We start from the raw sequence: 18,448 nt of genomic DNA, 5'->3' as shown, positions 1-18,448 counted from the left end.
TTTGTACATACAGGACAAAAAACACACACAAAAATTGACAAATAAATATTAGTTTGTAACACATTTACATTGAAACGATCAAGTTCAATTCATTTCACTAGGATAAAGCGCGCACACACGTACGATAATTTTTATTAACGAATAGGTACCAAAGCAAATAAGCTCATCGCATAATTACTTACACAATCCACCCGTTATGTTATAATCGTCCACTATACGAATTTTCTTATCGCCCTCTCTGACCCAAACCGAACCATCCGAAGTCCAACAGGTTTTCCAGTCATATTTTTCACAGGTGGCTTTATAGTCTGGTGGCAACGTGGTGATGTTTCAGTTTTTTCCTATCTTCGTTTTGGTCCGATTGTTTTCAAACTATTTGTAGTGTCGTCGCAAAGATCTTGTAAACGTGCACAACTCCTCCGTGACGGAATTTAATTTTTTCCCTCGGGGCGAAATTAACCACCTTTTGCAAGGTGCGCGTCTTCGGGGGGGTAGTCACTTCGGGCACCCAAAATTTACCTAGCGCTGAAAATTTTGTCACGCGGATTAAGGTTTTTTAAAGCTTGAATCGCGGTCTCTCTTTCTTTTGTCGACAATAGAAGCTCGAGATATTTGAGAAGCGCCCCAAACATTGAATACTATTTTGTGGAGCGTTTTTAGCGAAATCCACCAAAATGGGGCATTTATGACTTCGGGGGGTCAACAGTGGGTACAGACAAAGGGAATGTGGTAGCCCCCGACAAGATCTGCCTGATGGTGGAGTCAAAACTTCAAACGTGAATTGCGGGTAAACGGGACGTCGGAAGTGGGTACCGACAATGTGAATCGCTCGACCAGATCTTATCATCCATCATTTCGATATTTTTACTACAACCTGCCACTTGTGTAGGTTCGTGAAACTTGCACTCTGTTTTGCACCAAATACGTCCGAAATCAAAATTGTCCGTGCGTGGTTCACTATTCTCCTCACATTTCATGAAATCGGTAGTTTAAGCGACATATTTGATAGCTTCTGTAAGTTTTCCTAAAATACGTACTTTTACTAGCAATATATTCGAACAAGAGATGCCAACACATTCTGCAGTATTTAGTAAGTCAGCGCTATTGCTGATTTTGTTATAATAGAAGATCGCAAGTCGATTTAATTGGCAAGTATGAAGCATTTTTGCTCAGTGTCACAAAATTAGCAACACTTAGGCATTTTATTCTTAAGATACCAAACAGAATAATGTTTTTAATGGAACACATTGTAGGTACCTACATCAGTATACTTTATATATTTCGCAATGAAATAAACTTCTACACAAAAACTTTAATACACTCCTGAATTAATTAATAACAGAGCTACAAAATGTAAATTAATGCAAAATGGAAGTAGCACGTGAAAAGTTTTAACATTTTGTTGAATGGGGCGAAAAATTTCATTTAATAGATATTAAACAGGGGCGTAAGTACTTATTGAAGTGGTAGAGTAGAGACGGGGGGGAAAGAGCTGAGAGATTGCAACACATCTTACATATCCCAGAAATCTTGGACACATTTTTATGATAAATTAACCAAAGGAGTGCCGTTGTACTTATTTTTGGTGGTGGCGTGGCGACTTGGCGAGAGTGGAACAACTAGAACAGAAACTTATAAAAAAATATGGCAGAAACCTCTGAATGGATTTATGTGGTAACCAGTTACCAGGAAGATATCTTGGTATTACGATCGTGTAATCGAGAATACTCTCAAGGAAAATTCCCCCCACACAAATTCGCCCCCAGAAGATTCGCACCGGAATATACGGCTTCAAGAGTACTCGCCCCAGTTAAATTACCTCGTTGGAATATCGGATCAGAAGGAAATTATCCCTAAGAATATTCTCCACGTTCAACAAAACTCTAACCCCATAGAGTTATCCTTAATCATACTCGATCTTGGAATGATGAATTCTGGCAAAAAAAATGCATGATCTTTTCAAAACTATTTTATACTGAGGTACATGTACAATAGAAACTCACAATCCGTGGTGACAATGCGATAATTAAAACTTGTTGGGCTTTTTGGAAAAGTAAACTATGGTGCTGTTTGAACCTGTTGTTTTAAATACCAAAATTTGTGGAAAAATTGTGCATTTTAAACGAACATAATGCATATTTGGTGCATACTATCACACTCCACATTTTAAAATCTCTAAACCAAAACCAAACTTCGCATTCGCACCAGAGTCTAAGAAAAGAATATTCACAAGTTTCAAAAATAAAACATCAGAATGTGTTTGATAGTTACAAACCTTCACAAAATAAGCAGCAAAATAGCTGTGCAACTGTTACTCGGAACATGCTGTAGAACATATGTTTGAATTCCCAAAAAAAGTACAGCAATTGGGTTCAGTAGTAGAAAAAAATAACTAGAGACATGATGTTACTAAAAGAAGAAAAATGGCGGAGAGAAATAATATGCAGCATTTATGAAAGGTTATCTCTACAAAACCTTGAAGTCCACCTATTTATCATAAATTAGTTTCCAATTTATTTGCTGGCTAGAAAAACCATTGTTGGTTTTTTTCTATAACACATAGTTTATAGAGGAATATTATGAATTATTTCGCCAACTGGCACAAAATCGAAGTAGTACAAAAACAAAAGAAATCTAGCATTGAATGTGGTGCTATCATTGAATGGTGCTATGTATTCTTATATTATAAGACACATTTCCTGAATGTTCCGCTGACTTTGTTTCGGGATTCGTGCTTGTTGATCCAAATAGTTAAAATCAAGGCTTTAAATTGCTAATTTTATTAACCAAAACCTTCCAAAAATAGCACGTACCTTGTACTTGAATTTTCGCTTCAGCATTGCGGCATGAATTCTTTGTTCATCTAGTCTTTCAAATTGAAACTTAACGCTACGAAAAACTTTCCAACTTTTAAGTATGAAATTTCACATCGGAATCGCAATTTGAAAATGTATTTTTGTGCACCTTTTTTAAAAAGAGCCCTGATCTGTAAGGGAACCAGGGAGGGGGAGAACAAATTTAATGTGACAGGCAAAAAGAGAGGAACGGGAAACAACAGGATGCAAATGATGGAAAAGAAAACGCGAAGAAACGTTTTATAAAAGTATTAGAGAAGGAAGAGGGCGTAAGAGATAGAGAAAAGAAAAAGAGATAGAAGATGTTTGAAGAAGAAAAGAAGGCGGGAAGAGTAACGAATGCTTTCTCTGTGTCTCTCCAAATTCGATTGGCAAAACGGTGTAACCAAAATATCCTCTACTCGGAGACCGGTTATCACTGTGTGCACTCTATGACACTCATAGATCCGACAAGCGTGAAAACGTTGAGGTAACGTGGCATGTGAGGAGGGAGAAGAAAGTGGGAACAGGGAACAGTGTGGGAAAAGAGATTGGGTTGCAAAGCGAAAAAGATGACCAGGAAGGATACGAAAAAAAGGAAGTACTGGATTAAGAAGATAGGTTAGGCGGGAAAAACCCACAGAGTAAGAACGGATAAGGAAGCAATATGAAAATGGAAAGGTGGAAACAAAAGGGGATGACTCCATTACAGAAAGAAGGCGTTGAGAGTAGCAGAAGTGAAAAGAGAAGTATTCATGTTTGCGGATTTTAAGTGACGTCGGAAGAAGGGGATGAGGGTGGTTAGAAAATAAAACAGAGAGAAAGCGGTGAGGACGATGATGAGACGCGGAATGATAGGGAAAGAAAAGAATACGAGAAGAGGCCACTGCTATCAGTCTTCTGATTCCATGAACCTCGGGGTTCATCTCCGGTTAATTTAAACTTATTTAGGTACCCTTTTCTCATATACCTTGTGAGTTATAATCAATTTGTGAAATTATACCTGTTTTGAATTTTCTGCCACCTCGTATCTAAGCAAACTAGGCTACTATACTCAAATGAAGTTTGTGAGTACCTTATTCCAACACTCTCCATTGCTACTGATATATGATTAGGTCAAATGTGGTACTGTTGGAGGCGTCTGAGGGAGACTTATTTATCGCTTTCCCTTTGTGAATACTGTCCGTTGTCAAGATATTCACATTTGAACTAACAGAAACGTCAATCATAGTTATTTTTTGCGAGTAACCTCTTGCGACACTGCGTTCTCGAGGGACTCAAATTTGAAGAACCCCTAGGGGTTCACCAATTAAATCTGATATTTTAACTTTTCCTTTTGTCTCACTTGACAGGATAAATGATTTATGCATTAAGGAACAGGAATCGTTATTAGAAATTCTTTCAGATGATTTTGAAAGATGTCACTGATTGAGTAAGAAGCATCGTTAGTACCTTTTGTACTGAACTAACGCAATTAACATTTCTTCTTTATGCCTTTGCTGATTAAACACTCAAATATTATGCTACTGCACAAGTTGTAGATCTTTGAGTAACTCTGACCTAGTGTATCTCAAGAGGCAATTTAAAACGAACCAATTAATTTAAATTTAAGGATCGATAAGAGAACCTACCCAACCCGTATCTGAACAAATATTCTCTTCTATTTCCCAATCAATCAGTTACATGTACACAATGCAAAGGTATCTACATCATTTGTGGATCCGTTCAAAAGCTGTTAGGTAAAGCCGGCATCACTTATTGAGTTTATTGCAGATAAAAACTATAGGTAAAAAACATACAAATGAATCACACTTTTCACAATCTAGTTTTAAGACATTTTTGTTTCAAAGAAATATTATTTACTCAAAGAAAAATTTTTTTATTTATCCTAGGTACGTTTTTTTACAAAATTTAAGTTATTAAATTCTTTGTCTGCGGAATATTTTGAAATATGTTATGGAATTTTTTTGAAATCTTTGTACAGGTATCTATTTTTTTCGATTGTATTACAATTAATACCTAAAGGATGTTCAAGTAACTCTATTTTTTATTTCTTAAAAAACTTCTTTCGTCGATGAATGCCGTATTATTGATTTAACCAAAGTATACTACTGTACGCTCAATGACTCAACAAAATATTTATTTGCACAATTTTAGGTATAGGTATAAGACGCGCAAGACGTTTTTTGTCTATTAGAAAATACATTTTTTCTAAATTAAAAATTTAAATTTTCTATTTCAAGTTCGTGTCTTTATCAAACAAAAATCAAAACTGAATAGGGGTCCGGACGAGGGTCCGGATTAAGCGACAAAGTCACAAGGTATAAGATTTTCGTAACAAAAATATTGGTTTTTCCCTGTAAGGTTTTAGGCAAAGAACCTAGAAAAAATGTATTCCTGGGTCTTGCTACCTATATTTAATAATAATAATAATTTGAAATTTTAGATACGAACGATTAAAATAGTATAGTTTTTTAACCTTCAGTAGAATTCTTGCACAGTACCTGAGGCAAATTGTCACAATACCACACAAATAAAGAAAATAAGAAATCAAAGGGTTGTATTCAGAAAAATACATATCACAATTGTGGCATACATAAAACGGATTTCTATCAGTACAGTGTTCATGTGCCCATTCTTTGCAAGTTGTACATCTAATACAGCTTTCAACTGAAAATCTGTAGTTTTCCGCACATAAAACACACACAGTCTTCCTCGTCTGATGAAATTTCTTTTTTCTTGGTCTTTGGGTAGAAGGCAGATTTTGTTTAGCGCTCTTAGATTATTTTACTAGTGACAATTTGGCCCGTTATGATTTGTGAAAACCTGATGCCCCACTTGACCTGTCAAAACTTGATGTTAAATAAAAAAAACAATTAAATAATAAATATATCAAACTATACCTACATAGGTATGTGGTCTACAAGATTGACGGTACTGGTACCGGTTAAAACATATATTTGGCTTGCCTTGGTTTCACATATACCTACACCCACAGTACGAGCTGAGTACCGGTTACAAATTTTACTCGAAAGACGGCGAAATACATTTACCATCATTAAAGAAATAATTACCGGCCGATGTCAGAATTATTTTGTGTGGTATTGGTGATAAGTCCTCTCGACTATAGGTGGTGAAGTGTGTTGCTTTCGTAAATAAGGGAGAAATCGGCATTGTGATAACTTACTACCTATTTCTATTAGAAAAATAGTTGTGATGGATTTTTGAGAATCCTAGTGATGGATATTCCTACATATTGCACAAACATGAATTTTCTTCAAAAAATGTACTTATAAAAGTAGGTATAGGTATGGGTGGTCAACTTGTGGAGTTTTTGTTTTAAATTTCATTTGGCGATGTAATTCCCGAATTATCGTGAAAACAGGAAAACCGGCTGATGCAACTGCGAAGTACCATTATATAAAAAGCGTTACAGGTTAAAAAAATTATTCCGTGATAGGTATTATTAATATAAATTATATATACAACCACGCAAAACGACAAGATACGAAGAATCGCATATAGGTACGATTTTCCATATAGGGAAGTTTTTGACACTCCTTATGCATTCGGAAACACGACTTATAATTCGGCTCACTTTTAATAGCACTAATCTCTGAACTCGTAAAAATCGTTTGGACATCGCTGTCTCTCTTCATTCTGGTGCCCAGATAACAAAATACAAATTTGCATTGAGAAATGCTCTCTTTGTGAATGAAAGATGCTTGGGTTTAATGGGTATTGCAATAGGTATTTCTATAATAAGATTACGGAATTGTTTCTTTATGTATTCTTAAATTTGTACAGGAATTGTCTCTATTTTCAATTATCAATGTGTTAATGGAGCGCTTCTAACTGTGTACCTATTCAGCAATATTAGAGTTAGAAAAAGACATTTAAAGACACGTGCATGCAGCATAAACTATAGAAACGCTAATATAAGTTATAACATTAATCTAAGAGGCTTCCCCAGACAGTGTTATATTATTAATTCGATCGCCTTTTTCAAATTTAAATGTTTTAACCGAAAATTAAAATGCAAAATGTGCTTCACACCATTTCAAATGAATGCAAAAATATCAAAGACCGCATTGATTACCTATAGGTAGATAGTCATTATACAAATATAACATTAACCGTTAGTTTGGCTTTTATTACATTTTAATTGGTGCGGTTTATTAGAAGGAGGTCAGAGTCCCGAGTCTCTTAAATATATAAACGAAAAGGGAAGGTAATTTAAAGCCATTTCGCTCACTCGTCTATTATCTATCTATATGCACACCCAAAAGAAACGGGGCTCAAACGGACACCGCCGTTCATATATATCTAAATTTAACTTTAATTAAGATTAATGATATGCAGAGTAGCTCTATCCGAAGATAGAGACCTTCATCCCCTCTTTTTAATCTTATTCTGCTCCTGGTGATACTATTGCGAGTATCCAACTATCTTATAGGGTAATATTAGCGTCACTTGATGGAGCTTACGGTTTTCGCATTTAGTTAAAATTTGCCCTTATCGTAAATAGTATGTATATGCATAGAGCGACAACGTTTTATTTAAATCGAAGCGTGTGCGTTAGGATAGCATAAAATGTGACACAAAGTCGACAGCAGTCGTTGTCAGGGACGCAGCAACACAAGTAAGTCGAACTTAGTTTCCACCGCTAACAAGTTATGATGGTAAAATACCTTGGTACAGATTGAGTTTCCTGTATATCAAACTCTGACAAAAGTGGAGGCGTACCCCAGCCCGGCGCCAACGACGGCGGGCGTTCCGGTGTAATGCTCGGGCGCCAATCAGTGCATTCAGTTTGATGGCTCGGTCCTCCTTTGGACCAATGAAAAAAACATTAATCTCTTTTAAAAATAGAGCATTGTGCAACCACGCAGCTATCGGCAGTTTAGGCACAGAAATACTCAATGTCCCTTACCATAGAGGCCACCGTAATGAGCTTTAACAGTAGCACATATTTAACATGCACTTGAGTTTATAGACAGAAATATCCCCACTTTAGTATCTGGCACTCGCGACCGCCTACCTTCGAAAGTCCGTCTATGGACTTTCGGAATTGCTGATCATTTCGACAACAACCCTTGACGGTAATCCACGTGGTGAGTGGTTGTGATGTGTAGTGCCGGCCACGTGTTGTGATATTTCGCAAACCGATCGACGCGGCTTGATCGCGTCTTCATCCGACACCACGGCGTCTCCTGTAGCCATGACACAGCATAGTGACGCGTCCAGCGATCGTTCTGAGGTGTCTATATCACCGCCACCACCGGTGTCAAAAATGTTGGAATTTGCTAGTCAACAAAATCTTAATTTTCTAAACTTGGAGCACCGAAATATGTTAGCGGCACCGTTAGCCGCCCTTCATTCTATGACCGAAATGAAAGTTCATCAACAGCCACATATGAGCCCATCAGACCACCAAATGCTGCTTCAGGACAAACACGACGTCGACGTTTTGCTGGAGCGTACAAGTGTGCACGTAGAACGCTCCGGCTTGTCTTCACGTAGTCCGTTAGGAGCAACCGTGAATACTAATTCACAAGGAGCAAATCCACACGGTATTGATCATATATTATCAAGACCGTCACAAATTACGACGGGAAATTTTCATTTCCCGCACAACCTGAGCTTTCCGCAAAACGCATTAAGTATGGCATCGAACAGTTCACAAACCGCAACCAATTCCGGACTTCGAGGCTTCAATATCGCAGCCGCCGCTTTCTTTCATCATCACGCAGCGAATTCTGTTAATAAACCTGTGGAATTAGGCAGAAATACAGCGGGAATATATTGGCCGGGATTTCAAGGACTCGTTGCAAATCCTATGGCATGGAGAGAGCGCCTTAATCTTAATTCTAGTGAGTAATTAGTTTTATTTTTTTTACTTGCCTTCGCGCGGGGGTTAAAGTGTGGAGATCTATAAAATTCCATACAATAATTGCCGCCGATCAGTGCAGCTTGGTGAAGCGTTTAGTGTCAGTTTTCACATACCAAATCCTTCCGTTTAGATGGAGACTGTAGGTATCGATTCCAACATCTTACATTAACCAAAATTTGCTCAAATTACTTGCGGTACGCCTTCGTGTTTATTCAGTCTGTTGGATGTTTACAATACAAATACACCAATGAAGTCCTTATATGATCCTGTGGGTTATTCTGGGGTTACGTGTAATATATTTACTTGGATATCGAAACTAAGTTAAGGACATTTTCCAGTTTTTCATCTGTCCAAATTATAAATACCATTAATGATATAGTTATTAAATCTGCAGATGGTTCATAAGTGCCTATATGAAATGCGAGTAGAATTTAACACTGAAAATAACTGCGACATACATAACTATACATATATGGAAGTTATATACCGATGTAAAATTACATACATACCTAAATGAGACATCAGAAACAATGGGTGAATACTTTGACTTTCTAATAGTCACTCAGACGGCACGTTTAAGCTAAAACTTGACCAATTCCATACAATTTTCCATTGACACTCACTTCGTTACTTTAAAATTAGATGTCCTTTTTATAATATAGTTTAAAAAAAATCTACCTCATCTTTTTCGCAAGAGCTTGCCTTATGTAACGGTTACCTATTGATATATAGGGGGTTCAAGATTAAAAATGCCTTAAAAACGAAAAAGCGGAACTCCTTCACCGATGGATTTTATCTAAACTGGGAAATATATAGCTAGGTACAAAAAGCGCATAGATACCTGTACTGTACGTATTAGATGAAGTTGGCTTTCATATAACAGAACCGTCTAGAAAACAAACAATGCTACCGTGCCAAAACAGTGAAAAAATAAATTAATGTGACGTTTTTAAGCATGATCACAAGTTATTAAAAATGTGTTCTCCATAAATGGTTAGGTAAGGCCTTTCCTTTGCTTCATTTACCTAATAACAAACATCACTTCATTTTGTTAGCGATTTACCTGAGAGATTGTGAGGGACAATCCTGATCACCCATCAAAGACGCATACCTTTACATAATACTTATGGGTCATTTGGGTAATTTACACTATAATAATTGAGGTAATCTCGGTATGTACACATTTTTGGATTATTCGTATAGTACTTTTTATAGTATAATTAATCGATCCAATTCGTCGCTGGGCACCCTGTAGGTTACACCATGCGATCTTTCCTACAGCTTCAAACAACTCGCGGTACAATAAATGTTTTGACAAAAACCGATCGATTTTTAAATCAAGGGGGGCCAATTTGTATGCAAAAATCATCTTGCAACTTTAAACCTGTGCTAGGGGTTGCAACTCTCCACCAATTTTTAAATGGGACAGAGGAGTACATGACTCATATAATGTGAAAAGGTTCTTTTCGGGATTCTTTGTTGGAGTATTATTACAAATTTTGGTTGGGACACCTTGTATTAATGGTGTTTCAACTAAAAGTTGTACCAAATCAATTTACTAAAAGAACGCGCCAAGTTTAGTGCCACCCCCCTGAACAAGTTAAATGGCGATGTCACATGACACTTTAATCAAGAAAAAAGGGCCTTCTTCAAAGTACACATACCTAAACAAATGTGTATGTAAACAATAATGACAATAATAAAATAATCAGTTTGAGTTTTATTCAGAACGATCAATTATACACTGTGTGACACATACTGTATCAGTCATTTGTATGTAGTTATGGTATAGTACCTACCTATGGACATTTTTATTCCAATCAGTCAATTGAAAGATTCTATAATCGTTTTTATACGTCCCTGTAACAATTAGGTGATCAGTTAAGCTGCACATTGAAGCTGATTCAAATGAGTAGACTAACTTTTCAATGCATCGAAATGGTGTTTACTCAGGTGGAAAACTATAGAAAATTCCTTAAAATTGCAACAAAGTAATTTAAATTGATAGAGTTGGTAGTTAAGATGGTATTTGATATTTAAATATTTTGTCACTTTTTTGTAGTAGGTATGTACCCATACCTTGTTATACGATTCCCTTCGTATACGCTTCACGAAAGTAAGTCGATGGGAAAATTATTTCGCACACGTGCTTTTAGCTGTCGCATAAAAGGGTTCGTCCATTACAAAAGTAAGTAGCATCAGTAGCTCAAAGTTATATAGGGTAATAGCGAGGGTAATAGCGAGGTAAAAGTAAGTGCATATGTCAAATAATTTTTGAAATGAGATTATAGACCGTAAAGAACAGAACTTTCTTGAAAGCGAGCTTTCATCACTTCACTTGTGTAAAATGTGTCTTTTTCAACGCTCCTTCTTACCTATTCTTCAGACTTTAATTTAATATTAAAAACATATGGTAATTTTATTTCCCTAACTTTGGTACTTGGGGGGGAGGGGGGTGATTGTGTTGCTAGCTGATGATGACAATTGCCATGTTACGCTACTGAAACAAATAGTTCTAATTTGCCAACGTAGGTGCATGTAGGTAATAGTTATAAATTAACCAAAACTAAAGTTAGGTTTGGTTGGATAATTGATGTGGTGGTACATTGTTGTTCGATATGATAAAGCGAATAAAAGTTATAACAAAACCTATATAAATATATATTAGTTGTTAAGACGAAGCAATAGAAAAACGGACCTTGTATACCTATACCTATGTCATTTGATGAAAACCATTCACTGATCATAAATATTATTAAATATTTTTTCCCATTTAGTATGTTACTTACATCATACGGGGAATGATTTTATCACTCCCAAATTGATAAACAACCAAACAATTGTGGAATCCCAAAAATGAATGGATTGTTCTGGAAGTCTTTTGGCCTTTGAAGTTACAAAACGTAAAACAAAAATGCCCATAAAATTTGAATAAAGATTTATTTGTAACGCAAGAAGTGTACGAAAAGGACATCAATTAAAATATTTTGTTCCTATCACAATATTAGCTAATATTTATTCCGTATTATACCTCGAAAATAATATTTATTTCGTGTTATATCTCAAAACTACCACTTACTTCGTGTTATAGGTTATACGAAATTAATATTAATATGGAGATAGTATCACGAAATAAATATTAATTTCGAGATATAAAAAGAAATAAATATTAATATTATGATAGGAGAACATATTTTAATTGGCGTTCCTTCTACGTCTTTAGAAGACGTCCCTGAAGTGGACAGGACAAGTATAAGCTCAAAAATGGTTCAATGTTCTATTATTTTGAGCTTTTCAATGGTACTGTTTGTGATTTTTGAGTTCTTATAGGTACTTGTTCACAAATGAATTTTGAAAAAAATGCTCTGCTAACTTCACGTCAACTTAACAAATACGAGCTCAAAAATGATAAATAAATTACTGTTTACAGTTTACAGTGCGTCTTTCCCATACCTCATACCTCGTAAAAAATATTTAAAAAATCTTTTAGGCAAATGTTTACTTTCTGGCATTCCTTTATTTTTGATTATCACGGTCTACTTTTATGAAAAAGGCTGAATAACCTTAAAACTATGAGGTTTTGACACATGACATCTTATAAAAATTGAAGAGAACATAAAAGGCTATAGTAGCGAAATAAAATTGTGGTAGTTCCATTTGAAAAAAAATAAGCACTTTGAAATTCGGAAATTTTATTATTTCCTTACTACATTCAACTTTCTCATGATCAAAGTGTTGCCTCCAAACAAGGTCTAAGTGAGGCTTGCTTATGGGGAACTATTCGGAAAGAATTAATAAGATTGCAACATTCACAAAAAAATCAAAAGTGAATAGCCTTTCAATGTATAAGTTAAGAAACAACTAAAAATATACAGGGTTTTCTATTTAAAAGAAAGATATTTATTTACACCGTAAAAATGGGACACCCTATACATCCAAAATTAATTTCTATAGAACCGCAACCGCAACTATACTTGACATTTGCATTTTTAGCGTATTTTTCTCAAAGTGAAAAATCGCTGTTGAGGAATACGGGACACATTTGAAAGGGCTTGGTGTAGGGATCTCGTGCGTACCGATATTTTTAGCACGATTGTTTTTCTAAAGTATTTTTTCAAAACCTATATTTTGGCAGGCGAAAATGTGCAATGCTTTCTTATTTCTTATTTCTTATAAAGTTATTTGGACAACTAGAGCAGAAATGGAGTTTTTCAACTCGAGTTCAAAGCTTGAGGGTTGAAAAACACTTTCTTCTCAAGTTTTTAGATTTTGCTGAAACTACAATCAAATCGTATGCAATAATGAAGTTTGACACATACCTATCAATCTAGATACCTATTAGTAGGTTTCAATTTTAAATGTCATTATTAAAGATTAACGCAGTAATTGTTTTTTACCTTCCTCACTAGAGAGGAAAATCACATTTTCTTCACCCTTTTTAGAGACGAAAATGGTTGTTTCTAGAGTATAGTTCCAGAAAAATTAAATTTCATATGTAGGTAGGTAAAATGCTAACTTTTTTATTTATGAAGAATATTTATGTGCAATTTTATATGTAAAGACTCACTATAGACCGAGAGATAACCACAGATTTTGAGCGATGATTAGAAAACGTACGCCTGTTGAGCAGTCCAATCTATTTTTATGTAATTTTTCAAATTTGGACAACACAAAAAGTTTATTAAGAAACGTCATTTTTAATTAATATACCTATTTGATAATTCATATTGACAGACGTTTGCCAATCAAACTTTTTTTTATCGATTTTTGGAGCATTACATTATATGTATATGCTACCAAGCGAATAAACATCAACGAATAACGTCTGTCAATGTGTTAGCGCCCTATTATTTTCTCTCCAATATTATTAATAAACTTTTGTTTGTGTTGTCAACAATTTGAAAAATCACTTAAAAATAGATTGGACTGCTCAACAGACGTACGATATGCGTTTCTACTCTACTTCTAACCTATGTAAAAGAGAAAATTGCGGTGACGTTTACTAATCATCGCTCAAAATCTGTCGTTATCTCTTGGTCTACTACGAATGTAATGTAAGTAAAACTAGTAATGTTGTATATGACAAAAATAACACGTAATTATCATATCTATTAGAACAAAAAATAGTTTATTCGGACGAAAAAGCATGTTAGTTGTACAGACAACTTATGTGTTCCAGACGGTACTCGCATGGGTCTACAGGATCGAATAAATTTTTTAAACCGAAACGAGCTGATCCACCAATAAACGCTATCGCCCATGTACTAACCGAAGTGAGTTAGGAAGGTAGCGGGGGTCATTGTAAGTTTAATTTGCGACATGACCATGAGAGCTCAAAAATTGAAAATGGTACCGTTGAAAAGCTCAAAAAAGCTTATAAATAATGTGATCAAATTGTAATTTTGACCTCGTACCTCTCAAGCTAACGTGAAGTCATTTTTTCAAAATTGATTTGTGAACGTCAACGATTGCAAAAGGGCCCGTTAAGAAGCTCAAAATAATAAAACACTGAACAATTTTTGAGCTCATACTTGCGTATAAAGCCAAACATTGACATGCATCTTGCTTCTCAAAACACATCGTAAGGTCTCTATCGCAAAAATATGTGGGCGATATTCTCTAAAAGAATTCGAAACGGTGGGTCCATGCACATGGTACATTTTATTATTATTTTTTTATTTATCTTTATTTTTAAGTGGGCGGAGTTTCATCCAAGCCTGATTTTCGGTCAACTCAACCCACTATGTACCTACATTTGCAGATATCCATGCCCGAACCTGGCTTCGAACCAGGGACCTTCAGTACCGCAGTCGAGCTGCTATATCCACTGCGCCAACCGGCTATCTACGAGTATTAAATCAAAAAGTACAAAAAACTATTCTTTGACTTCCACATTTAATTTATTTTTGGTTTTTATTTTGTAAGTGGGAGGTCTGCTCTGCCAATCATTTACAAATACCCTTGCCTGAACTCGGATTCGAACCATGGACCATTAGTACCATTGCGCGACACGAGCCGGCAATAATGAGTTGAATATTCAAGCATAAAAGTGTAGACCGTAGAAATGGCTCAGAAAAAAATTATCAAAACTTATAATATAATATTCCTGTGGAACAGCTCAAATTTTTGTTGAAACGGGTTCACTTAAGGGGATGAAATGCAAGACTGGTGGAAACATAATTATTAGAAGGTGCAAGCTTAGCGGGAACACTTATATGTACAGATCCATTTAAAAACTTTAAAAAAATTCAATTTCGATGCAATATCGTAAAATGCTCAACATTGCTTCGGTAGCATGGAAGTGGGAACCAGACTGCAGATCAAACAAATATGATGCACTTGCAACTTTCAATTCCCCAGCTGCCCCCATACCTACAGAGATCATGTTTTTGGAGTGTCATGAAATATCATTTTAATTGGTAGGTACTACAGAAAGATGTTAAAGATATGGCTAATCCTATATGCATCGAAAAATGAGATAATCGCAAGGAAATGAACAAAATTCACATCATGTGGTTCATTAGTATATGTATATATGTATTGAGATTTTGCATATTGGTATTCTCATTTACATTTCTGTAGTATGATGTATATTATGTAACCTTATAAAAACAGAGGTCCCTACCTAAAGGCGTAAAAATTGATATTTTCCTAGTACATATATAGTATATCTCATATAATCATTACACATATAAAATTAATTTATCTGGTGTTAAACTGAACAAATAGCACCTGCTGACATATGTTTTCATGATATGTCATATAATTATAGGTATATTATATTTTCAAGTGGCACACAGTGAGGATTTTCAAGCAAACGACGTCGCTTTCCAAATTTTCCGTGCATCACAATATTTGGAAATTGTCGTTATGCTGTTTCTAGTAACAGTAGTTTTAAGAAATAAATTTAGTTTTTTAGATGCTGCTTAGGGGCGAGTCGATGAAGATCAGGTGTGTGTTTTATGTGGAGGCTGTAAAGCAGCTTAAAATTGACAAAACATAGGGTTAAAATTAGATGGCAACGATCGGATCTTGCTAATTAATGTCGAGGTTTGTTTGATTTGCCAAGTTAATAACGCTACTGCCAGCTGGCGCCAAACAAATAACACATACGTCACCGGCCATTACGTATCCGCTGCCGTAGAATCAACATTTGGTACGAGCAGCTCGTTTCGAACTATACCAACTCCTGACTGCCCGCAATCACCTAAACTTGTACACAACGTGTATTGTGATATATGATGTAATAATGTTCCAAACATATGTGCCTCTATGCGATAACGAAATTAGTATTGATATACTGTAATCAACTCATGTCAGACCTAAGTAATGAAGAATCGCATATGTTGCATTCTAGATATTAATTATTTTTCGAAACGGATCATCAAAAACTATTAATTACCATAATGCCAAGTATAAATCAAATTTAGTTTATATTTTCATTATTGGAAAAGCTGTAGTGCTCTGGTACAGTTTCTTTAATACCTCTCCTGGGGCAATAATTCATACGTTGGGTGACTAGTGACAATTCCACTTTGTTACCCTATAGGTATTTCAACAGCTAACGGCAGTTTAGCGTTTCATACAACTGGAAAATTGCATAAAATTCACATTCTACTGCATATACTGCCTATCGCCAACGCGTTATTTACTTTTGAATTTATTCTACGGTCAATTGAGAATCTGTTGTTCGCCATCGATTTTGTGTGACCGGCGTTTGAAAGCACGAAGTACAACGGCATAAGATATATACGGTGAAATAACTGGATTGCACTAAATTTCAATCGCAACCCCATACAAAATCTGGCAAGATTTTTTTTGTCATATTCAATCATCTCGAATGTTCAAGGTATATCTCTACTGAAACATAATTGCAGTATAACCACTGGTCGGTCCAGGCATCAACTAACGTAGTGGCCCCTAGAAAACGAAGTGAGGAAATAATTAAATAAAAAATAAGAGGAATTTGTTGTGAAGGGGTGAGAAATCAAAATCATGAAATTATGGCATAAAAACTCGTACAGCAAATCTTTTTCGATTTGTAAGACTCACGCTGCGCTCGTGCAGCTTTTATGGTTCATTATCCAATCAAAATGATCAATAGGAAAATAATTTTAGTGAATACGAGTTTTATCAATAGAAAATGCATTTGCAGTGCCGTAATTCTTATTCTATATTTCTAGCATAGTTTTCCATAAACATTACTTAGGCGTTTACAACAGATAAATCAGGGGTGGGTTTACGCCGCACAAGCTGAGTACGCTAAATCATTAGAGCGGCAAAACGACAGGGGCGAAAATTCAAGATCTAACAAAATCTCCACATAGAATTGGCGTATTCATTAACTTTATTACGCAAGTCATAAAGGATAAAATAGCTAGGCGCTCAAGCCATTGCTGCATCAGACTTTGCACACCGACAAATTACCCCCGAGGGATTATCATAAAGCTTTCAAGCTCAAGTTTACAAAAAGTAAGATATTTGGAACACACTTTTTCTAATATTTCTGCCCGTGCGGCCGTCTGTGTACCTACATGATAACTCGCGAACGGTTTCGAATTTTCTGTTTCCAGTATTATATGTTTATCATCACTGTATCATACTGTATCGCCCATCATTATAAGGGATGCGTTTCGATCTTTGAAACGAAGCAACACCAAGGACATTTATGGTTTCAATATTAAGTTGCTAAAACATAATATTGAAATTCTAGTAAAACCTCTGACCATTATAACTAACTCCATCATTAGCAAAGGAGCCTTTCCTGATGAGCTGAAAAAGGCAATGATATTGCCTCTTTTTAAAAAAAGGTGACAGAGATGACGTTGGCAATTATAGACCGATTTCCATACTTCCAGTCTTTTCCAAGATTGTCGAAAAAATATTACATCAGCAGATGATATTTTTCTTCGAATCAAATGATCTCTTATATTCTGACCAATATGGTTTTAGAAATGGAAAGTCTACTTCCAATGCCATAATCAAGCTGGTAAATGGTACATTGGAATGTTTTGAAAAGGGTCAATACAATGTCGCCGCCTTCATCGACTTATCAAAAGCTTTTGACCGCGTATGTCATGAGATCCTACTACACAAGCTGAAGCATCGTTACAATTTTAGTGAAACAAGTTGCATGCTAATTGAGTCATATTTGAAGAATAGGTCTCAATATGTATTATACAACAACTCTCTATCGCAACGATCCATTGTGAACGTCGGGGTACCACAGGGGTCCATTCTGGGACCTTTGTTATTCCTCGTGTACATAAATGACATGCCGGAGAGTCTACCGTCAAAGATCGACTGCATACTATACGCAGATGATACGACGCTAATAGCAAATGGAAGCAATCCGGAGGAGGCACGGGAAATTGTCAATGACGGGATGCTGCACATCGAGAGCTGGTGTGCGAGAAACCACCTAAAATTAAACACTCAAAAGACCTCAGTTGTGTGTCTCAGTTTGAGGAACCAAAGTGTCACATCTAGCAACATGCCGTGTGTTAACTTCCTGAGGTGTCTTGTTGATCGTCGCTTAAACTTTAATCTGCACTGTGATAGTCTTTGTGCGCGAATTAATAAGTCAATTTTCTTACTTAGACGTCTAAATGTTATTTCGTCAACAAAAGTGGTTAAAAACGCCTACTTCGCCCTAATCCACAGTCTATTATCGTATGCTATACTGGCATGGGGAAGTTCTCCCTCATCGAAGCGCATTTTT

General features: G+C 35.8%; 1 protein-coding gene across 1 annotated transcript in view; it reads left to right on the top strand.

The window, feature by feature from the left end:
* The first annotated feature begins 7,861 nt into the window (after positions 1-7,861).
* LOC116165251 (homeobox protein Nkx-6.2) overlaps positions 7,862-18,448 on the top strand; it is a 44,008-nt gene continuing 33,421 nt past the window's right edge. The window contains exon 1 of the mRNA XM_031479521.1: positions 7,862-8,707. Within this exon, the coding sequence (XP_031335381.1) occupies positions 8,056-8,707 (652 nt within the window). The 5' untranslated portion in view covers positions 7,862-8,055. The remainder of the gene's footprint in view (positions 8,708-18,448) is intronic.

Source organism: Photinus pyralis, unplaced genomic scaffold (assembly GCF_008802855.1).
Source record: "Photinus pyralis isolate 1611_PpyrPB1 unplaced genomic scaffold, Ppyr1.3 Ppyr1.4_LG3a, whole genome shotgun sequence".
Lineage (NCBI taxonomy): Eukaryota > Metazoa > Arthropoda > Insecta > Coleoptera > Lampyridae > Photinus > Photinus pyralis.
Note: the sequence above shows the minus strand (reverse complement) of the source record. Positions and strands in the feature narration are given on the sequence as shown.